Below are 17,330 nucleotides of genomic sequence, written 5' to 3'. Positions count from 1 at the left end.
ATCTGCTAGCTCATACTGGTTTCAGTGGTACCTGTTGTATTTGTACCTGTGGTAGAACTTCATAAGCAAATCATGTTGAAGTAAACTGTAGCAGTTTTTACTACAGGAAAGATCAGTAAATAAGTAGGGCAAATGTGGCACAGAAGTCCTTTGAAAACGTGCAGGGTTGTATTAGAATCACCCTATTACTCACTCTGTAAATTGCAATTACTGTAACCAATTTAGGCTTCAGGGCAGTGAATTTAGCCTATTGAGAACTGCTGTTATGTTACTTTATGAATCACAGAAAGGTCAGGAGGCTCTAATTTGTGGTTTTCCACCTACTCTTTGAAGTTTGAATCTATTGTGTGTGTTTGCAACTTGTCTGATGCCTGTTAGTCCTAAGATTTCTTTGTGCGGTACTATATGTAGGAAGACTGAATATGTTTGGATGTAGGCAGGGAAGGAAATAGTGGGCTTGGTTTAAAAATAAGCTGGTGTACTTAACATGAGGGTTGTTTTGCCGCTTAGTTTAGCATGACAAAGTACTTCCATGGGATGAAATATGTTAATAGAAGTTTAGACCTATATGAAACACTTCCAGCCCATACGGTGTTCTGATGTCATACCTGAGTCAAGTTGGGATAGTGACAGTAAAAATCAACGTTTGCTCTCTGTTGATAGTGGGTAATTCAACTCCAACTTAACTGCCTTCTCCCCTGCTGGCCAGCTATAATAAATAGCACATTTGTTGAATAAAAAAAAACAATAATGCCCAGAATCTTCATAATGGTGTGATTTCCACTTAGCTTTGTTGCAAATGTCTGAAATATAAAATCCAGTGTTCTCACAATATTCCCTGAAATAATTCAGAGCCGTGGCTGACATCTTTTTCTTGTACAGATACAAATGTTAATACAAACATTGTAATATATACATACATATAAATGAGTAAAAAAAAAAAATTGCATGCAGATTATATACTTCTTGTTACTATTATTGCTTATGATATACTATTACATATGTTGTTACTGTTATATACTAGTTGTTGCACCTCCTGAGGTACTTGCAACTGCATAAACCCTGTAGAGCATGAAGCATGAAAGTGAAATTCAAATATTTTTTTTAATATAAAAATTGTGAGTATCAGTTACTATTTCATGATGACAGCTGAACCTGAGATCTTGTATTTCTTTTATTCCCAACAGCTGAAAACACAACTTGCATGTAGTACTCCTAAAAGCAGCTGTTTCAGCTATCTGATGTCATGAACTGAGTAGAGGGGAAAAAAAGAGTAAAATTGGAGTTTATCAGATATAATGTCTATAAGCTGGTTTGCATAATTCTTTTATGCATAATTTTCAGTGATGCATACTGGTTCTCTGGTTGGGATGCATGTGGAGAGTGTGGTGAGAGAACTTGCTCTCCTGTGAAGACAGGAATAGTGCAGTTACTTAAGTAACTTATGACTTAGTGAGACTTCTTATGCAAGTAAAACTGCTTGCCTCAAAGATTGGCATTGAAATCAGTAATCATTACCTCAAGATTCCTCCAACTTTGGCCAGTAAAATCTGTATTTTATAAAACACTAATCTGGTTGTGAAAACAGAAGACTGAATCGCAGTTGTATAACTTGTTACAGCGTGTGTGTGTGTAAAAGAGCAGGTTGCATCAAAATCATGTGCTTAAATGGACTCTTTTATAGTCTCTGGGTCAAAAATAGGCTGCTGTTTCAATTTTTCCCTCTTTCATATTTTACATAGAAACTTTGTGTATAGATTATTTTTATTTATTTTTAAGAACATAGACTGTAAATGAGCATATTAGTATAATACTAACATTTAATAGTTACTGTACGTGTAGTTGACTCTGCAGCCTGGAAAACACACAAGTGACTTTCTGTGCTCTCTACTTCAGTAGGCGGGGTAGAGTTTTTGAAGCTGAGGAACAGTTTCTGTTCCTGCCAGTGTTGGTTTATGTGCTTGTCAGGTATAGCCTTATTACAGAATGACATTTTACTGTCTTGCTGGAAGGTGTGGGGAAAAATACATCTCAACTGTTTTGAGTTAGAATGACAGGATACAAAGTTACAGTGAAGGTCAAAACCTGAGTTTTAGGCCAATGATAAACCTGTCCTGTGTATTAGGAATTGAGAATAGGTAGCTAGGAATTTAGGAGGATGCTCTATTCAGCTTCAAAAGTGAAGGCGATTTTTAACTGCAGCAGAGCAGCTAACTTTCTAGGGCAATTTAGGATGTCCACTTGATACGATAGTACATTTCTAAAAATAGGTCTATTGTAATTGTGGAATGAGAGATTGGATACGTAATAGTTTTAGAATAGGGAATTGGCATTTTGGTTCTTTTTTTTTTCCATCTCCAGATTCCCTGTAGTCTGTGCAGATGTAAGTGTGGAGTTGCAGACAGAATTTGCACTTTCTAAGCATGTTTATAAGGGTGGCTGGGTGGGTTTTGGTTTGGATTGTTTTTGTTTCTCTCCGTGTCACTGAACTCCAAATCAAAACAATTTATTTCTCCTTTTTGAAGTTGACTGGTAGCTTGGGAGCTCATAAAATCTTTGATGGTTTTCTTAAATCAAAATGATCAAGGAGGTCCTCAAGGAGGAAGCAAAAGGGAAGTGAAATTAAGATGTCAAGAATCATTGCATCGTAATATTACCTGCCTTCATACAAGAAGTCTTATTTTTTGTTTTGCAGCAGTTCTAGAATTATTTTTTTTCCCCAATAACCCAATTAATTATTATTTTTCTTATCCTGGAGAGGCACCATTTATATAGTGAACATGCATCTTTAGTAACAGCAATATTTCATCCATTGTGAGAGGATATTCTGATAATGTTGCAGTTCCCCTCTGTTAAGGTTTGCTCATTTAATCTTGAGGAAAAGGTGATTAGCCCCTTTCTAGAATTTATTTTTTGTCATTGTCCTAATGCACAGCTTGATTAAGACAAATAATTGGTACTTTTAAAATCTGCCCCCACACACACATAAAGATGAAGTAAATAATGGGGGCAATTTGGCATCTAGTTCTACTTCTTTGGCATAGTGACATCTTTGTGTTCGGTATGTTTCTGTGTACTTTACTCCTTCTGTTTCTTAATTAAACAGCATTTTGTATAATAGAACTGCTGTTAGCAAATGTCAAGAAAGGTAACCAGCCAAACATTTTATTTCTGTTATATATAGCAACGCTGACAGATTAATTGGTTCTCCTGTGTGCTTCTTTATAGTTAAAACCGATTTTTCAGGCTTCTGCTGTTTCTTTCTGTAAATAGTACATGAAGAAATGAAACCAGTTTTCTGTGTTGCTTTATGCCTGGTATTATGGGAGCGGAGGTGTACATGTGAGTGCATGTGACTGAAGGATAATGGATTGGAAGTTACTAAAGGTCATTTCAGAGCCCTCTGTTCTGCAGTGACATGAGCCTTTCGTGTTGCTGTTTTCCTTCCTAGATGTGTACTGTCATGAAAAGTACAAAGACTCTTGTAGGCAAATTCCTGTAAAGTTTGGTCCTTTTCTTACCCTTTTATTAAACAGTAAGTGAAGACCAAAGGAAATGATCAAGTGGGAGTAATAGGACTGTGTGACTGGTCATCTCTCTTATGGTCATATAAAATGCCTCTTGATTTGCCTGTTAAGTCTAGCAGACTGATTTCAAGGCATGTGCTTTTCCACTGAGAGTCTGGGAATAGCTGTTATGCCCGTTTATAAAATTTTTCTGTTGTGCTGATTATTATCCCTTCTATCTTCAAAAAGCTTCCTGACTTTCACACTGGGTACTTCCCATGCAATGTATGACCAATGTATGCTTTTATTCTTTTCCCGTGTCCATTTTATGCAGGTGAAAAGTGTAGTTGTTCAACTGTTGATGGTGTCATTCTATAGGTAGACGGTGGCCCATCCAGATAATTAGGTTCCTGGGGTAGAAGAGTGGGTTATTCTGTATTTTGTTTGCTTCCTTCTGTATTTGGAATAAGTAATACATATTGAAATGAGCATTAATAAGATGCTGCCTGTCAAATGTAAAAATCTCCCCGTGAAATCAACAGGAAAAGGGAAGTGGAAAGGAGTGCAGTAGAGTTGGTTTGGGTGTCTTTGTTGTTTTTTTTTTTCCTGAAAACTGGTGATGATCGGTTTGCCAGAGCCCTGTAACTGTTCTGCAGTGTCTTCAAGGGAAACTGAGGGAAGAAGTTTGGAAAAAAAAAAAAAAAATCTGAGGAATGAGCAATGGGTCTTGGCATTTCAAGGAAACTAACTCTTTTTGGTACAATGACTAGATGTGGGTGATCCTGAAAGTTCAGAGATAATTTTGTTCTACATTGAGGAATGGAGATATGGGGAAGTAATGAAAAAGTACTCAAGCAATTGAGTCCAAATCCTGTGTACTTTTTGTGACGGTGTGAAGTATGCTTCATGTGTTTTATTAAGGGATCTGAATTTTAGTTCTCAAGTGGCAAGTTATCCCCCTGGCAGTTCTGAGAGGAATAGAAGTTTACAGAGGACCATGAAGCGTTTGAAACTAAACTAGATAATAGTATTAAACTAAACTCCTCAGTGTTGCAGGAGTCGATTTTGGAAACCAAATTCAGGAACCAAGGCAGTTTGTATTCATTGTTAGATCAGTAACTGCTAATGTTTGCCCCTTTAAAATTACCTACCCTCTATTACTATCAAGTAGAAGTCCTTCAGAGATGTTTCTTTCCTAATATTTTCATGTGGTGGTTCCAGCATAGGATTCTGCAATGTGTGCTGCCCTGCATACCAAATAAGCAGTGTGAGATCTAGCATTCTTCACATTACTAGAACGTGCCTTGATGCTCCAATGGTTTATATTTAGCAACAAATCGATCCAACCTATACCACATATTAAACAAAAACAATGAACAGGCTTCTCAAAAAATTTTTATAGGTATTCACATCTTGTATGCTTTGTCTAAGTGCTACTTGGAGGATAGCATGTTAGTAAGGTCTCTTAGGAATCTTTAAGAATGGTTGGAGCAGTATTAAAAAGGAAAGTGTGCCTCCCAGGTGATAGTAATTTATAGTTGTATAACATGTAAAATGCTGCACTGGAACCTCATATAGGTTTTGCTGGTGCAGATTTTAAGACTTAAATATATTCCATGTAAAATGCTGCACTGGAACCTCATATAGGTTTTGCTGGTGCAGATTATCTTTTAAGACTTAAAATATATTCCTTTTTCAATTTCAGCTCAAAACCAGCAAGCACTTCTTACATAACTGGTCCTAATGGATCTACACTTTCTTAAGATAATAAATATAAGGGATAGCAGTAGGACACACCACCTGCAAAGCTCAGTGTCTGAATCAATTGTTTGGCTTCACTGGATGGTATCAGATTTGGACTTTACTTGATACTTATTTTGTCCTGTCTGCTCCTTAAAGTGCCCCAACTGAAAAGGATAGAGTATGATAAGGCTACTTGTGACAGTTGTGTTTTTATGTTTGGTTGGTTGGTGTTTTTTTTAAAATAAACTAATATGTGGGGATATGAAAAGACTAAATTTAATGACTAGTACGTTTTGAGCTGGGGTGAAAGAATATGATAGTTGTTTTTGTGGTATCTGGTCTAAGCATGAAATTACGCTATTTGTAAAATCTTGGAAGACTGTAAACTTTATTTGGCAATCCTTTTTCTTTCTGTAGTTAGTTTCAGTTGTCAATCTTTTCTGTATATCTTTCAGGTTCTTATTTGTTGAACTTGTGAACTAGGTTTACTTGTGTTTCATTAAAGAGCAAGTCCAATAAAATCCGGCTCAGGTGTTAAATAAAATGGAAATGTTTAAAAATATTACTGATTCACACTGTGTTTTGTTTGTAGATACATCCGATTATATGGGAGAAAATTTAGCAGAGAAGACCATGTGCTTTTTATTAAATTGTTGTATGAGTTGGTAACAATTCCAAAACTGGAGATCAGCATGATGCAAGGATTTGCACGCCTGTTGATAAACCTGTTAAAGTAAGTACAGATTTCTGCTGACTACTGAAAGTTTTGTGTCTTAAGTAGTTGATCTGAACTTCACTTGCTTAACGTTGTTATATTCTTTAATAGTATGTTCTTTTAGAGATTACTTCACTTAATCTCCCCTGTACAGATGATGTGGGTTAGAAAGAGTTCTCATTATGTGAACGCTTTGCCCCTTTCAGAGGTTTAGGATTAGTACTGAAAGTGAAAGAATGTCAGGTGGGTTTTTTTTCTCCTATTAGGAAACAAAACATAGAATCATAGAATTGTCTAGGTTGGAAGGAACCTTTCACGTTGAGTCTAACCATCAACCTACCACTGTCAAAACCCATCACTAAACTATATCAATAAGCACTACCTCTACCCATCTTTTAAATACCTTCAGAGGTGACAATTCCACCACTTCTCTGGGCAGCCTGTTCCAATGCTCGATAACCCCTTCAGTGTAAAGATTGTTCCTAATATCCAATCTGAACCTCCCCTGGTGCAACTGGAAGCCATTTCCTCTTGTCCCATCGCCTAGGACTTGGGAGAAGAGACCAACACCCACCTCTCTGCACCCTCCTGTCAGGGAGTTGTAGGGAGCCATAAGGTCTCCCCTCAGCCTCCTCTTCTCCAGGCTGAACACCCCCAGCTCCCTCAGCCTCTCCTCACAAGACTTGTGCTCCAGACCCCTCACCAGCTCCATTGCTCTTCTCTGGACCCGCTCCAGCCCCTCAATGTCTTTTTTGTGGGAAGGGGCCCAAAACTGGACACAGTATTCAAGGCGGGGCCTCACCAGTGCCCAGTACAGGAGGATGATCACTGCCCTACTCCTGCTGGCCACACTCCTCCTGACACAGGCCAGGACACTGTTGGCCTTCTTGGCCACCTGGGCACACTGCTGGCTCATGTCCTTTTCTGCCAGGCAGCTCCAGCCACTCTGCCCCCAGCCTGGAGCGCTGCAGGGGGCTGGTGTGACCCAAGGGCAGGACCCAGCCCTTGGCCTTGTTGAACTGGCCACTGGCCTTGGCGCATCCATCCAGCCTGTCCAGATCCCTCTGCAGAGCTTTTCTACCCCCCAGCAGGTCGACACTCCCACTTAGTGTTGTCTGCGAACTGACTGAGGATGCACTCCATCCCCTCGTCCAGATCATTGATGAAGGTGTTAAAGAGAACTGGCCCCAATACTAAGCCCTGGGGGACACCACTCGTGACCCACCACCACATGGATTTGACTCCATTCCCCACCACTCTCTGGGCTCGGCCTCCAGCCAGTTTTTAACCCAGCAGAGAGTCCTCCCATCCAAGCCACGGGCAGCCAGTTTCTCCAGGAGGATACTGTGGGAAACCGTGTCAAAGGCTTTATTAAACTCCACGTAAACAACATACACAGCTTTTTCCTCACCCACCAAGCGGGTCACTTTGTCATAAAAGGAGATCAGGTTTGTCAAGCAGGACCTGCCCCTCGTGAACCCGTGCTGGCTGGGCCTGATCACCTGGGTGTCCTTCATGTGCCACATAATGGCACTCAGGATGATCTGTTTCATGGCCTTCCCAGGCACCAAGGTCAGACTGACGGGCCTGGAGTTCCCCAGATCACCCTTCCAACCCTTCTTGTGGATGGGTGTCACATTTGCTAGATGCCGGTCGGCTGGGACCTCCCCAGTTTGCCAGGACTGCTGGTAAATGATGCAAAGTGCCTTGGTGAGCACTCCAGGTGGATCCCATCTAGCCCCATAGACCTGTGTATGTCTAGGTGCCATAGCAGGTCCCTCACCATCTCCCTTTGGATTACAGGGGTTTCATTCTGCTCCACATTCTGCTCTACTAGCTCAGGGGCCTGGGTGCTCAGGGAACTACTAAAGACTGAGGCAAAGAAGGCTTGAAGTACCTCAAAAAATGCCAGAGAGCCAAGTGTTAAGGTTGAATCTCAAACAGGGAGATGATGAAGACTGTCTCACAACTTGATAATATTTATTTTACTTAAGACTTTTCCTGAAGGTCTTGACAGCTTCTGTTTGTGCAGAAATACTGTAAGTAGCTAGCTTTTTTTATTGCCTGACCTTCTGCAGTTTGTGCCAAATGCTGAAGGTAAGCGTAATTCAGAGCAGTGATCTGGGGTATTCTGATGTGCAGTGTGTCAACGTAAATGTTTAATCCTAAAGTGCTTGTTGTGTTTGGTTTTTTTAATTAGGAAAAAAGAACTGCTTTCCAGGGATGATTTAGAGTTACCATGGAGACCACTTTATGACATGTTGGAAAGGATATTATACTCCAAAACAGAACATCTTGGATTAAATTGGTTTCCCACGTAAGTTTGCATTTTAAAACATTTAATGGGGAATAAGTACCTGTAATACTTGAAAGTCCTTGAAACTTGCTGTTAATATCTGGAATTTAAAACACAGTAAATATTTTGCTTATATTTCCATGAAGTACATTTCAGTAATTGCATGCAAGACTGTACGAAGTCACATATATCCTTCTGCCAATGAATTATGTGTTATGATGTTCCTCTCTGTGAATGTGATGGAGTTCATTTCTAAATATGCTGGAACAGGGATCTTCATCAACTTGTTCTAGGATGATAACCAACAGTTTAACAGATTTTAATGTTAAAATTTTAACGATATTCAGGTCAAATATCTGCTGTTCTGTTTTTAGGACACGTCAAGTGTTTGGGAAAATAAAAATTTATACTATGGTTAAATATATGTACTGTAAGCATTTCCAGTATCCGTAATGTAGATGTAGATCATTATGCATACGAATAAGTGATGTGCCTTCTGTAGGAAATACATATATGTGTGTGAATATATATTGATGTTATGTTATGTTATATTGATGTGGTGTTATGATATGGAAAAATCTAACAATTTTAGAAGTGTTCTGCTGAATTTAAAAATGAAAACTTGTTTTCTTTGCTTTCTTTACACTGCCAATCCCTCCCCATCTGTCAGATTTCCAAAGTTACAATATTTCTAATAATTCCAATTAGACAAGGCCCTGCTCTATAAGTTGCAGATTACAAAATATATCCTAGAGATATATTTTTTGAATTGTTTTTTTTTAACTGAAACTTCATGTAAATAAATGCAGGTGAAAATACTTAATTGGTTTAAAAAAAAAAAGTTTTATGTCCAGGGATATTAATGTACTACCATCACTTCCTTCTACTGAGTGGAAGATGCTATTGCTGAGAAGTGACATGAACAGAAAATACATGTAGCCTTGTAACTTGTTACGGAGCATTTCATGCTGAATTTGGCTACATAGCTGGAAAAGTAATTTTGCGTATTGTAGATATTACTTGCCAGTGAAAATCCAAAAGAGCAGAACCTTTTTTAGTTGGTTTGTTTATGCATATGCGAGCACCTATTGAAACTGCATACTTTGTGGGGATGTTGACTAGTCATTTTTCATTTGCTGTGTGAAAAAGTAGTATAGTGGGGAAGAAACTTGTCCAAGAGGGAAAAGAAGGTTACGCTGGGAGGAGGATATCAGTTGTGATGGTCTGTCTGCAACTTGTATTAACTGTGTTAGATATCAGACACTCAACCTTAATATGCAGTGCGATTTGTTCTCATACGGTGTTTTTTCTTTTTTTTTTTAACATCAGTTTTGAGGGGTATCTTTTTGGTGGAAGTCAAGATATTTTTTTAAAAGTTGATTTGATTTATAGTTGTTAATTTAACTACTGTTTTAATTATTTATTTTTTTTTTACATTCAGTTCATATCGACCAGGCTTGTCTTCACCTAAAACATTTGTGCTTAATGTATTACATAGGTGGTAAGAATGATTTTTTGTTTTGTTCAGCTCTGGCCGATGTGTAATCTTCTGCATGTTCTGTTAGATTGTAACACTTGTCACACAGGTGTAATTTTCTGCATAAATAATTGTATTGGAAAACCAATGTTAACATTACACCACTGTTTATGAGAATGTCGCACTGTATGTAAACCTTTCTAATTGGGGAACAAGATAGTGTGTGTGAAATGGCTGATAAAGTGGCTATATGCTAACTAATTTAACCAGCATATATATATTTAAAGACTCAAATGAAAGATAAATTTTACATTTGAATTATTGCTGTGTCTGAATATGGACAAAATCAGTATTGATGTGGGAGTGCATGTCACAGAGCAAGTGTACCTTGCTATTAAAAACGATGAAATCATGGAAAGTGCTTTAGCAGTGAGGTAATAGGTTCTGGAAAATACACTGAGGAACAGTCTCGTAGCTGAAGTGTGAAACAAAGTTTCTGTATCAGAAGAGTTTACTGTGAATTTTTGAAGTGGAAACCATATCAGGAGGTTTGGTGTATTCAGAAAATTGGTATTTCAGAATTCACAAAACTGGTATAAGTGGAATTGCAGAGGTGTCTTGGGTTTTTTTTTGTTTTGGGGTTTTTTAGAAAGAAATCTTTAGTTGTGCTGATCCAATGAGAGTTTGATATTTGGCTCCCTGTAGTTTGAAATTCACTAAAATAATTTGTGAAACTACAGCTGGTTAGTCTTTTCATTGTCTTAATTTAAGCTCTTGTAATGGAGTGTCCACTGCAGGGCTAGAATTTCACTTAAGGTCTTAATCTGTCCTCAAAAACTGAAAACTGTGCTTTTAGTGGTTTTTTGAGTCAAGAGTGTCAGTTGGTGTTAATCGTATTAACTGAAACGTGTTTCCCTTTGAAAATGCATGGGGCGGGGGGGAACCCAGATTTACAAATCAATATTGTCATGTCCTTTCCAAAAGAAGAAAATGATCTAGTGCTGTAATGATGAGTAGTGATAGGGGTTAATGGTATTGTTGAGTGTTTTTTTACATATCATAGAATAGAATCATAGAATAGTTAGGGTTGGAAGGGACCTTTAAATGTCATCTAGTCCCATCCCCCATGAACAGGGACACCTTCAACTAGATCAGGTTGCTCAGAGCCCCGTCCAACCTGATCTTGAATGTTTCCAGGGATGGGGTCATCTACCACCTCCCTGGGCAACCCGTTCCACTGTTTCACCACCCTTATCATCCTTCTATCTAGCCTAAATCTTCCCTCTTTTAGTTTAAAGCCATTATCCGTTGTCCTATTGCAACAGGCTCTGCTAAAAAGTTTGTCCCTGTATTTTCTGTAGGCTCCCTTTAAGTGCTGGAAGGCTGCTCTAAGGTCTCCCCGGAGCCCTCTCTTCTCCAGGCTGAACAACCCCAACTCTCTCAGCCTGTCCTCATAGCAGAGGCGCTCCACCCCTCTGATCATTTTTGTGGCCCTCCTCTGGACCCACTCCAACAGGTCCGTGTTCTTCGTGTGCTCAGGACTCCAAGTGGGGTTTCACCATGGCCATATCCATATGGGCAAGACATAATAAGCTAATAATTCTTCAGGTAATAAGAAGGAACTAAAAGCAAAGAAAGCTGAATGGGATGAGAAGTTTTCCTTTATCTCTGAGTACTGTGTCCAGCTTTGGAGTCCTCAACACAGGAAGGACATGGATCCGCTGGAACGGGTCCAGTGGAGGGCCACGAAGATGCTCAGAGGGCTGGAGCACCTCTGCTGTGAGGACAGGCTGAGAGAGCTGGGGTTGTTCAGCCTGGAGAAGAGAAGGCTCCGGGGAGACCTTATAGGGGCCTTTCAATATCTGAAGGGTGCCTACAGGAGAGCTGGAGAGGGACTCTTTGTCAGGAAGTGTAGTGACAGGACAAGGGGTAATGGTTTTAAACTGGAAGAGGAGAGATTTAGATTAGATACCAGGAAGAAATTCTTTAGAGTGAGGTTGGTGCAGGTTGTCTAGGGAGGTCATGGATGCCCCATCCCTGGAGGGATGGGACTTTGGGCAACCTGGTCTAGTGGGAGGTGTCCCTGCCCATGGCAGGGGGGTTGGAACTAGATGATCTTTAAGGTCCCTTCCAACCCAAACCATTCTATGATTCTGTGATCTCATTAAATACACTGTTGTTTCAGTAATTAATAGGAAATATCTTCCAGTGTGAGTGGCTGCATTATCTCTTGATTACAAAGATTTTAATACCTTATCCAAATGGTCAGCATTAAATACCTGAGCAAGGATAGGAGCAGGAACTTCAGTAGGCTGATCCAGTTGTGTGTGGTTTATGTATATAGCTGTTTGCTGTTGTGCTCTGTTAGTCCATGGGTAGGTTTAGTAGTAGAATAGCATATGGAAATTCATGAGTGCAATAACAATAGATATTTCTTTAGCAATTCTGTAGAAATGGCAGAAAGCCAACAAAAGTGGAAGAGAAGCCATTGCTAAAAAGTTTGGGAGAGATGTTTCAAAATGATAATGAAAACAGTAACCAGCAGTTTCTTGTTCTCCCCAGCTATTTTGTCCTGTCCTTTTCTAACTGGTAGTCCTCAAATGGGAATCTTGCAAGATGTCTCTGTAGTTGGTCTGTGCTTTAACTGGGTCTTAGATGGAAGTTACCTTAAGTCCAAAGTTGTCTGCTGGTGATTTTATTCTCTCTAGCTTCCATTCTAAATTTGTTATCAGAAGGCAGGAAGGGACATCCCTTCCAGTTTTTCTCCTTTGCTTTCTTCCACTAACAAATGCTGATATCTGACTGAAAACTTGTGAATTTGAAAGCCTTGTTGATATCCGGCATCGGGGTGTCTTAAAATTCCTGTCATTCAGATTCTCCTTAGTAATAGTTTACTTCAGTGGAGTGTGATCATATGGGGATAGCATTTCTGTGTGTTTTGTCACGCAAACCTTTTTCATGTTAATCTTTAATGCTCATAAGGAATGTTGCTGGTTCATGCTTTATTTATCTGCTCTTGGAACAACTGTTACCTATTTCCTAGCTCTTTCAAGAACAGTACTCCCTTTAATGCAGAATCTATATGAGGTTCTTGCAGAGTTTGATCTTACTTTTGTTTCATGAATGGTTGGCCATTCTTCTGCAAATTTTAGAAGCCATCAGCTCAAAACTTTCATTCTGGGAAATGTCATGGATTTACTTTGTTGCATAAAACGTGCAGAATTTTGCGTCTTCTGGAGCGCTGCTTGGACTGAAATAGTGGTATGAGGACTGGGTGGGCTTTTGCTGGCTTGCAGTGAATGTTGAGGTGGTGAAGTGAAATAATGGTTTATCTGTTTTCTCCTGGCTTCTATGGGATCAGTTTATTTTTTTGTAGGACTAGAAAGAGAGTGTGTGCATGCTCAGTATTTGTGTGTCTCAAAATTAATTGACCTAAACTGATCTTTGGTAAAACTCTGAAGATGATACATTTGCATCATCTTTTTCTGATCAAATTAGCATTTCTGTATGTTAGTTTTTGATGATGAACTAAAGGATGCAATTCTTCTATTAAAGAAAGAGCATCTAAATGATGTAGGAAGTTCTTCTGTCGGAACTCTTTTTTTTTTTTTTTTTCATTAGGGGAATGTTTTTTGGTAAAAGCACAATTCAGTCTTGAGCTTGTCTTGCAATAAGCAGATCTGAAGAACATGACAATTCACTACTTTTATGGTTCCATCAATCTCTCTCTCTCTCTCTCCCTCTCTCACTTCCTTGTCCCTTTTATTCTTTGAGTTTATTCTGAGGTTTAGTCTTTTTTTAATTGGTTTGATGGCATCCAATGATAAGTCATGTTAAAATGATTTCTCAAATTTTCTTACTATGGATGAGAACACTTTTAAAATCGGCTATTAATTGTGAGGGAAGCTAATGAAATAACCATTGATTTGCAGATAGTTCACTTCTCTTTCTTAGAACCCCTGGACAAAAACCAAATCCAGATTGAAAAGGACAGATGTGGTATTTGGGATCTAATAACAACAATTTTCTGAAGTCTATTGCCTTTTTCTTACAAATATTCATAAAGTCTATGAACGTGGTTTTTCTGTTTCTGTTTTTAACTTCCCCTAAGAAGTTACCTTGCTCTGCTGGTTGCTCATGGATAAAATGCAGGATATTACTTGTAAGGAATGATAATAATTCTTCACTTAAATGCAGTAAATATTAGAGTGGTATATGCAAAGTAGAATCAGGAGTTTAGCAGAGCAATTTTAGTCGTTACGATGAGGTCTGTGTAGAAGGCGATTAGCTACTGCATGTTCACAGAAGACATCTAATTGCATCAACATTATCTTAAGCTCTTGAGGGAAAAATCAGCAAATGGTTGTTTATTTTATAATGTCACTGAAATTTGGTAATTCGCTATCCCTAATGTTTCCTTTCTTGTTTCAGTTCTGTAGAAAGTGTTCTGAAAACACTCGTGAAGAGCTGCAGGCCGTAAGTATTTGTTGGTTGATTTTTTTTTTAAGCCTGTGTCTTTAATATTACTTTAAGAGGGGGAAGAAAAGGGTTGGGGGTGAGATGGAGGAGCAGGGAGGGGAAGAAAAGCCAAAAGCCAACAGCTTCCCCCTAAAAATCCTCCACCCTACTAGTCATTCCTTGGCCAATGTTGTCCCAGCTCAACTAAGAGGATAGGGGTGGAGGGTTGAGACTTCTCTGTTTTACTGCATTATGAATGATCAATACCTCGGGTTCATAGGTTGCTTAAAATGAAAACAAAATGACAGACATGTTCCATGGTATAATATTTAAAGAAAGTGTAAGATACTTCTTTTCTTTTTAACAGCGTAGGTTGATGATTCATTAATAGTTAGTTCAGCCAGGATATCACTTGCGAAGGTCACCATTGCTTTTGATCTTTTGTGCTCTGTTTCGTTCTCTGGGAATGTGTGTGCCTGAACCAGTCTTGCTCTTCGCACTAATCGACTTTGTTAGCAGTTTAAGATGCTCAAAGAAGCAACAAGGGACTTGTTCTCTTTAATTCTCCATTCATATGGGTGTTTGTAGTTACCATCTGCTTTCATGGGAGCAGTTGTTTCGTATACTGATAAGTGGTTTTGTAGCTAAATAAAACCCCTTAGTCTTCCATGTTGGTTTGTTTTTAATCTGTTATGAATGCAAAAGTCAATGAGGCAGAGTGTTTTAAAAATGGAAATGTGATATTTGTTTCTTGAAAATTCTGACTTAAGGTTGGGACACTGATAATGTTACTTCCAATCAGCCCCATATCAACTGCAATAATTATGCTATATAAACAGTTGTGTGTGACGTGCATTTCAAATACTGCATAGTATGGATATTTAGTTTCTTTTAAAAGAAATTAAATAGCCACTTTAGGATTATTGTAATGTTCTGATAGATGTTCCATGTGCCTTAAGTCATCTTACAAATGTGAATAGTAGTTGTTTGGTTTTGGCAAACCTTCGCACTGAAATGGTTTTCCTTTGTACAGAATCTTTTCTGGTTCAATTAGACAAGAATCTTGTTACATTTGTGATCTTAAGTACATTACGGTATGTCGTTTTAATCTGAACTTTGTTTTTTGTGAAGGTTAAGTGGAGTTGAGGACTGCCTATCTATTGCTCTTGGATAGATGGTCTCACTGTAAAACTAAGATTTATGACAAATTAATAGGTAGTTTTAAATACGTTTAATATAGATCCAAACTTTAAACCCAAGCCTGCATATGTTCAATAGTTCCCTTGCTTTCAGATATTTTCCCGAAGACGCCACTGCAGAGATGCTAGATGAATGGAGGCCTTTAATGTGTCCATTTGATGTTACCATGCAAAAGGCTATTACCTACTTTGAACTATTTCTACCTACTACCCTTCCTCCTGAACTTCACCAGAAGGGTTTCAAGTAAGTGTAATTGAATGTCTATTGCTATAGCGCTCTGTTGCAAATGCAAGTGATTATCCTTTACAGGATGACTTGAAGTCAACCAGCAAAATGAATGGTGGCTTTCAACAGCATTTTTGGAAGGCATTCAAAACAGAAATTCTGTCAGAGTTCTTCTTTTGTAAAAGTAACCTGAGAGAATCGTGGTACCTATTCTCTGACTTCTCCCTTCCCTAGAGTAAAGCACACAGTATACAACAGGGCAAACTAAATTGAATTAAATGCTCTTTAATTCTGAAGGAATAGTTTCACAAGTTAAAAATCATTAACCATAATGATAGCCCAGCTTCAAGTCCTACCTACTATTTAATTTGGGGTAGCTTCTGATGAGTCCTTCATGTAGGTTAAAGTACAGCTGTTACTACAAATTAGGAATTGTGAGGTAGAGGTCTTCAGTTCACTGTCAAGATGTGGAAATGTGAGACAGTTTGGAAGCCTGCTAGGAAACGAATTTGAGAATTAAAGGAGAAACATTTGCAGGACAGTACAGTACCTGGATCATCTTAAGGTAGAACTATTGTACTTCAAAACATAAATCAGTGATGTTTGATGCATGTAGAGATTATGTAGGCTAGGTTAGGTTAAAGTATATTTGTGCTACAGAGTTAGTGAAAACGTCAAGGAAGGAAGTGAATGTAGTCTGTAGAGGTGGAATTTAAGGAAGGGACTGGTATGGAGGGTTTGCGTCCTTGGCTTCAGATGAATCTGGAATAGAAGCTAATGATGCTTGTAACCATCAGTTAGTAGGGATAAATTTTAGATTTTAAGGTAGAGGGAAATGAAGTTTCATTCATTTTCATTTGTTTTGCCTGAATTGGGATAGCAATATGTAATGAAATGGCAAAGATAAGAAAGCTACTGGTGAAACACTTGTGTGAAAAAGGGGGATCAGAAAAGAATAAGAGAAGGAGAGGTAAAAGAAGCAAGGACTGAAACTCGGGATCAGTTTTGGGGACAGGGAAGATACTGTGGGAGACAGTGATACAAGCACATCCGTGTTGATCCCTCTTCTTATTGAATGAGTTGAGAGGCAGGTGAGTTCCTGCGACCATCTCACAAAGTGAGGGATAAATATCCAGTGAGGGAGATGCTTTAACAACATTAAAATGATTTTGATTCTCTTCTCTTGCAGGCTTTGGTTTGATGAATTTATAGGCCTTTGGGTGTCAGTTCAAAATCTTCCCCAATGGGAAGGGGTAAGTATTTACTTTTTGCCTATGCTAGTAGAAATCAATTTAAATGTTCTGCAGTGTGCTTGTAAGGCATTGGTGTCAAACAGTAATAGGATGGATTTTTGTTTTTTTCTTCTGCTTTAACTAGTACAAGAAAGCAGAAGCAAGAATTTTGTTATTGTTAGCAAGCAATTACTGGCAGAATAAATGAGGCTGCGCTTGTGCTTTGTGAACACTATTTAATGGCTAGCTTGCACAGCTCTTCTTTCCAGACCTGGGGATGCTGGCATTTTCCAGACTGCCTGCTAATGCTTATGATGATGCAAAGTGCTATTGTGATTTCTATAAATGATAATTCTGTAAAGTCTCATCTTTTATATATTAACGCATATTTCATGATCCCAAATTTTGAGTAGTAATGCGTTGCCTTGACTGCAATGAGTTGTTGTCGTCTTTATTTTGGATACAGTAAAGAACCTGT

At 38.6% G+C, this 17,330-nt stretch overlaps 1 protein-coding gene across 2 annotated transcripts in view; it reads left to right on the top strand.

The window, feature by feature from the left end:
- The window catches only part of PSME4 (proteasome activator subunit 4), a 75,889-nt gene that overhangs the window by 2,000 nt on the left and 56,559 nt on the right, over positions 1–17,330 (top strand). The window contains exons 2-7 of one of the 2 annotated variants that reach the window (XM_014962475.1): positions 5,842–5,982; positions 8,165–8,281; positions 9,702–9,761; positions 14,169–14,213; positions 15,489–15,638; positions 16,810–16,873. In XM_014962475.1, the coding sequence (XP_014817961.1) occupies positions 5,842–5,982; positions 8,165–8,281; positions 9,702–9,761; positions 14,169–14,213; positions 15,489–15,638; positions 16,810–16,873 (577 nt within the window). The remainder of the gene's footprint in view (positions 1–5,841; positions 5,983–8,164; positions 8,282–9,701; positions 9,762–14,168; positions 14,214–15,488; positions 15,639–16,809; positions 16,874–17,330) is intronic. The other variant, XM_014962476.1, reaches the window with a different exon arrangement.

Source organism: Calidris pugnax, unplaced genomic scaffold, assembly GCF_001431845.1.
Source record: "Calidris pugnax isolate Ruff unplaced genomic scaffold, ASM143184v1 scaffold147, whole genome shotgun sequence".
Classification (NCBI taxonomy): Eukaryota; Metazoa; Chordata; class Aves; order Charadriiformes; family Scolopacidae; genus Calidris; species Calidris pugnax.
Note: the sequence above shows the minus strand (reverse complement) of the source record. Positions and strands in the feature narration are given on the sequence as shown.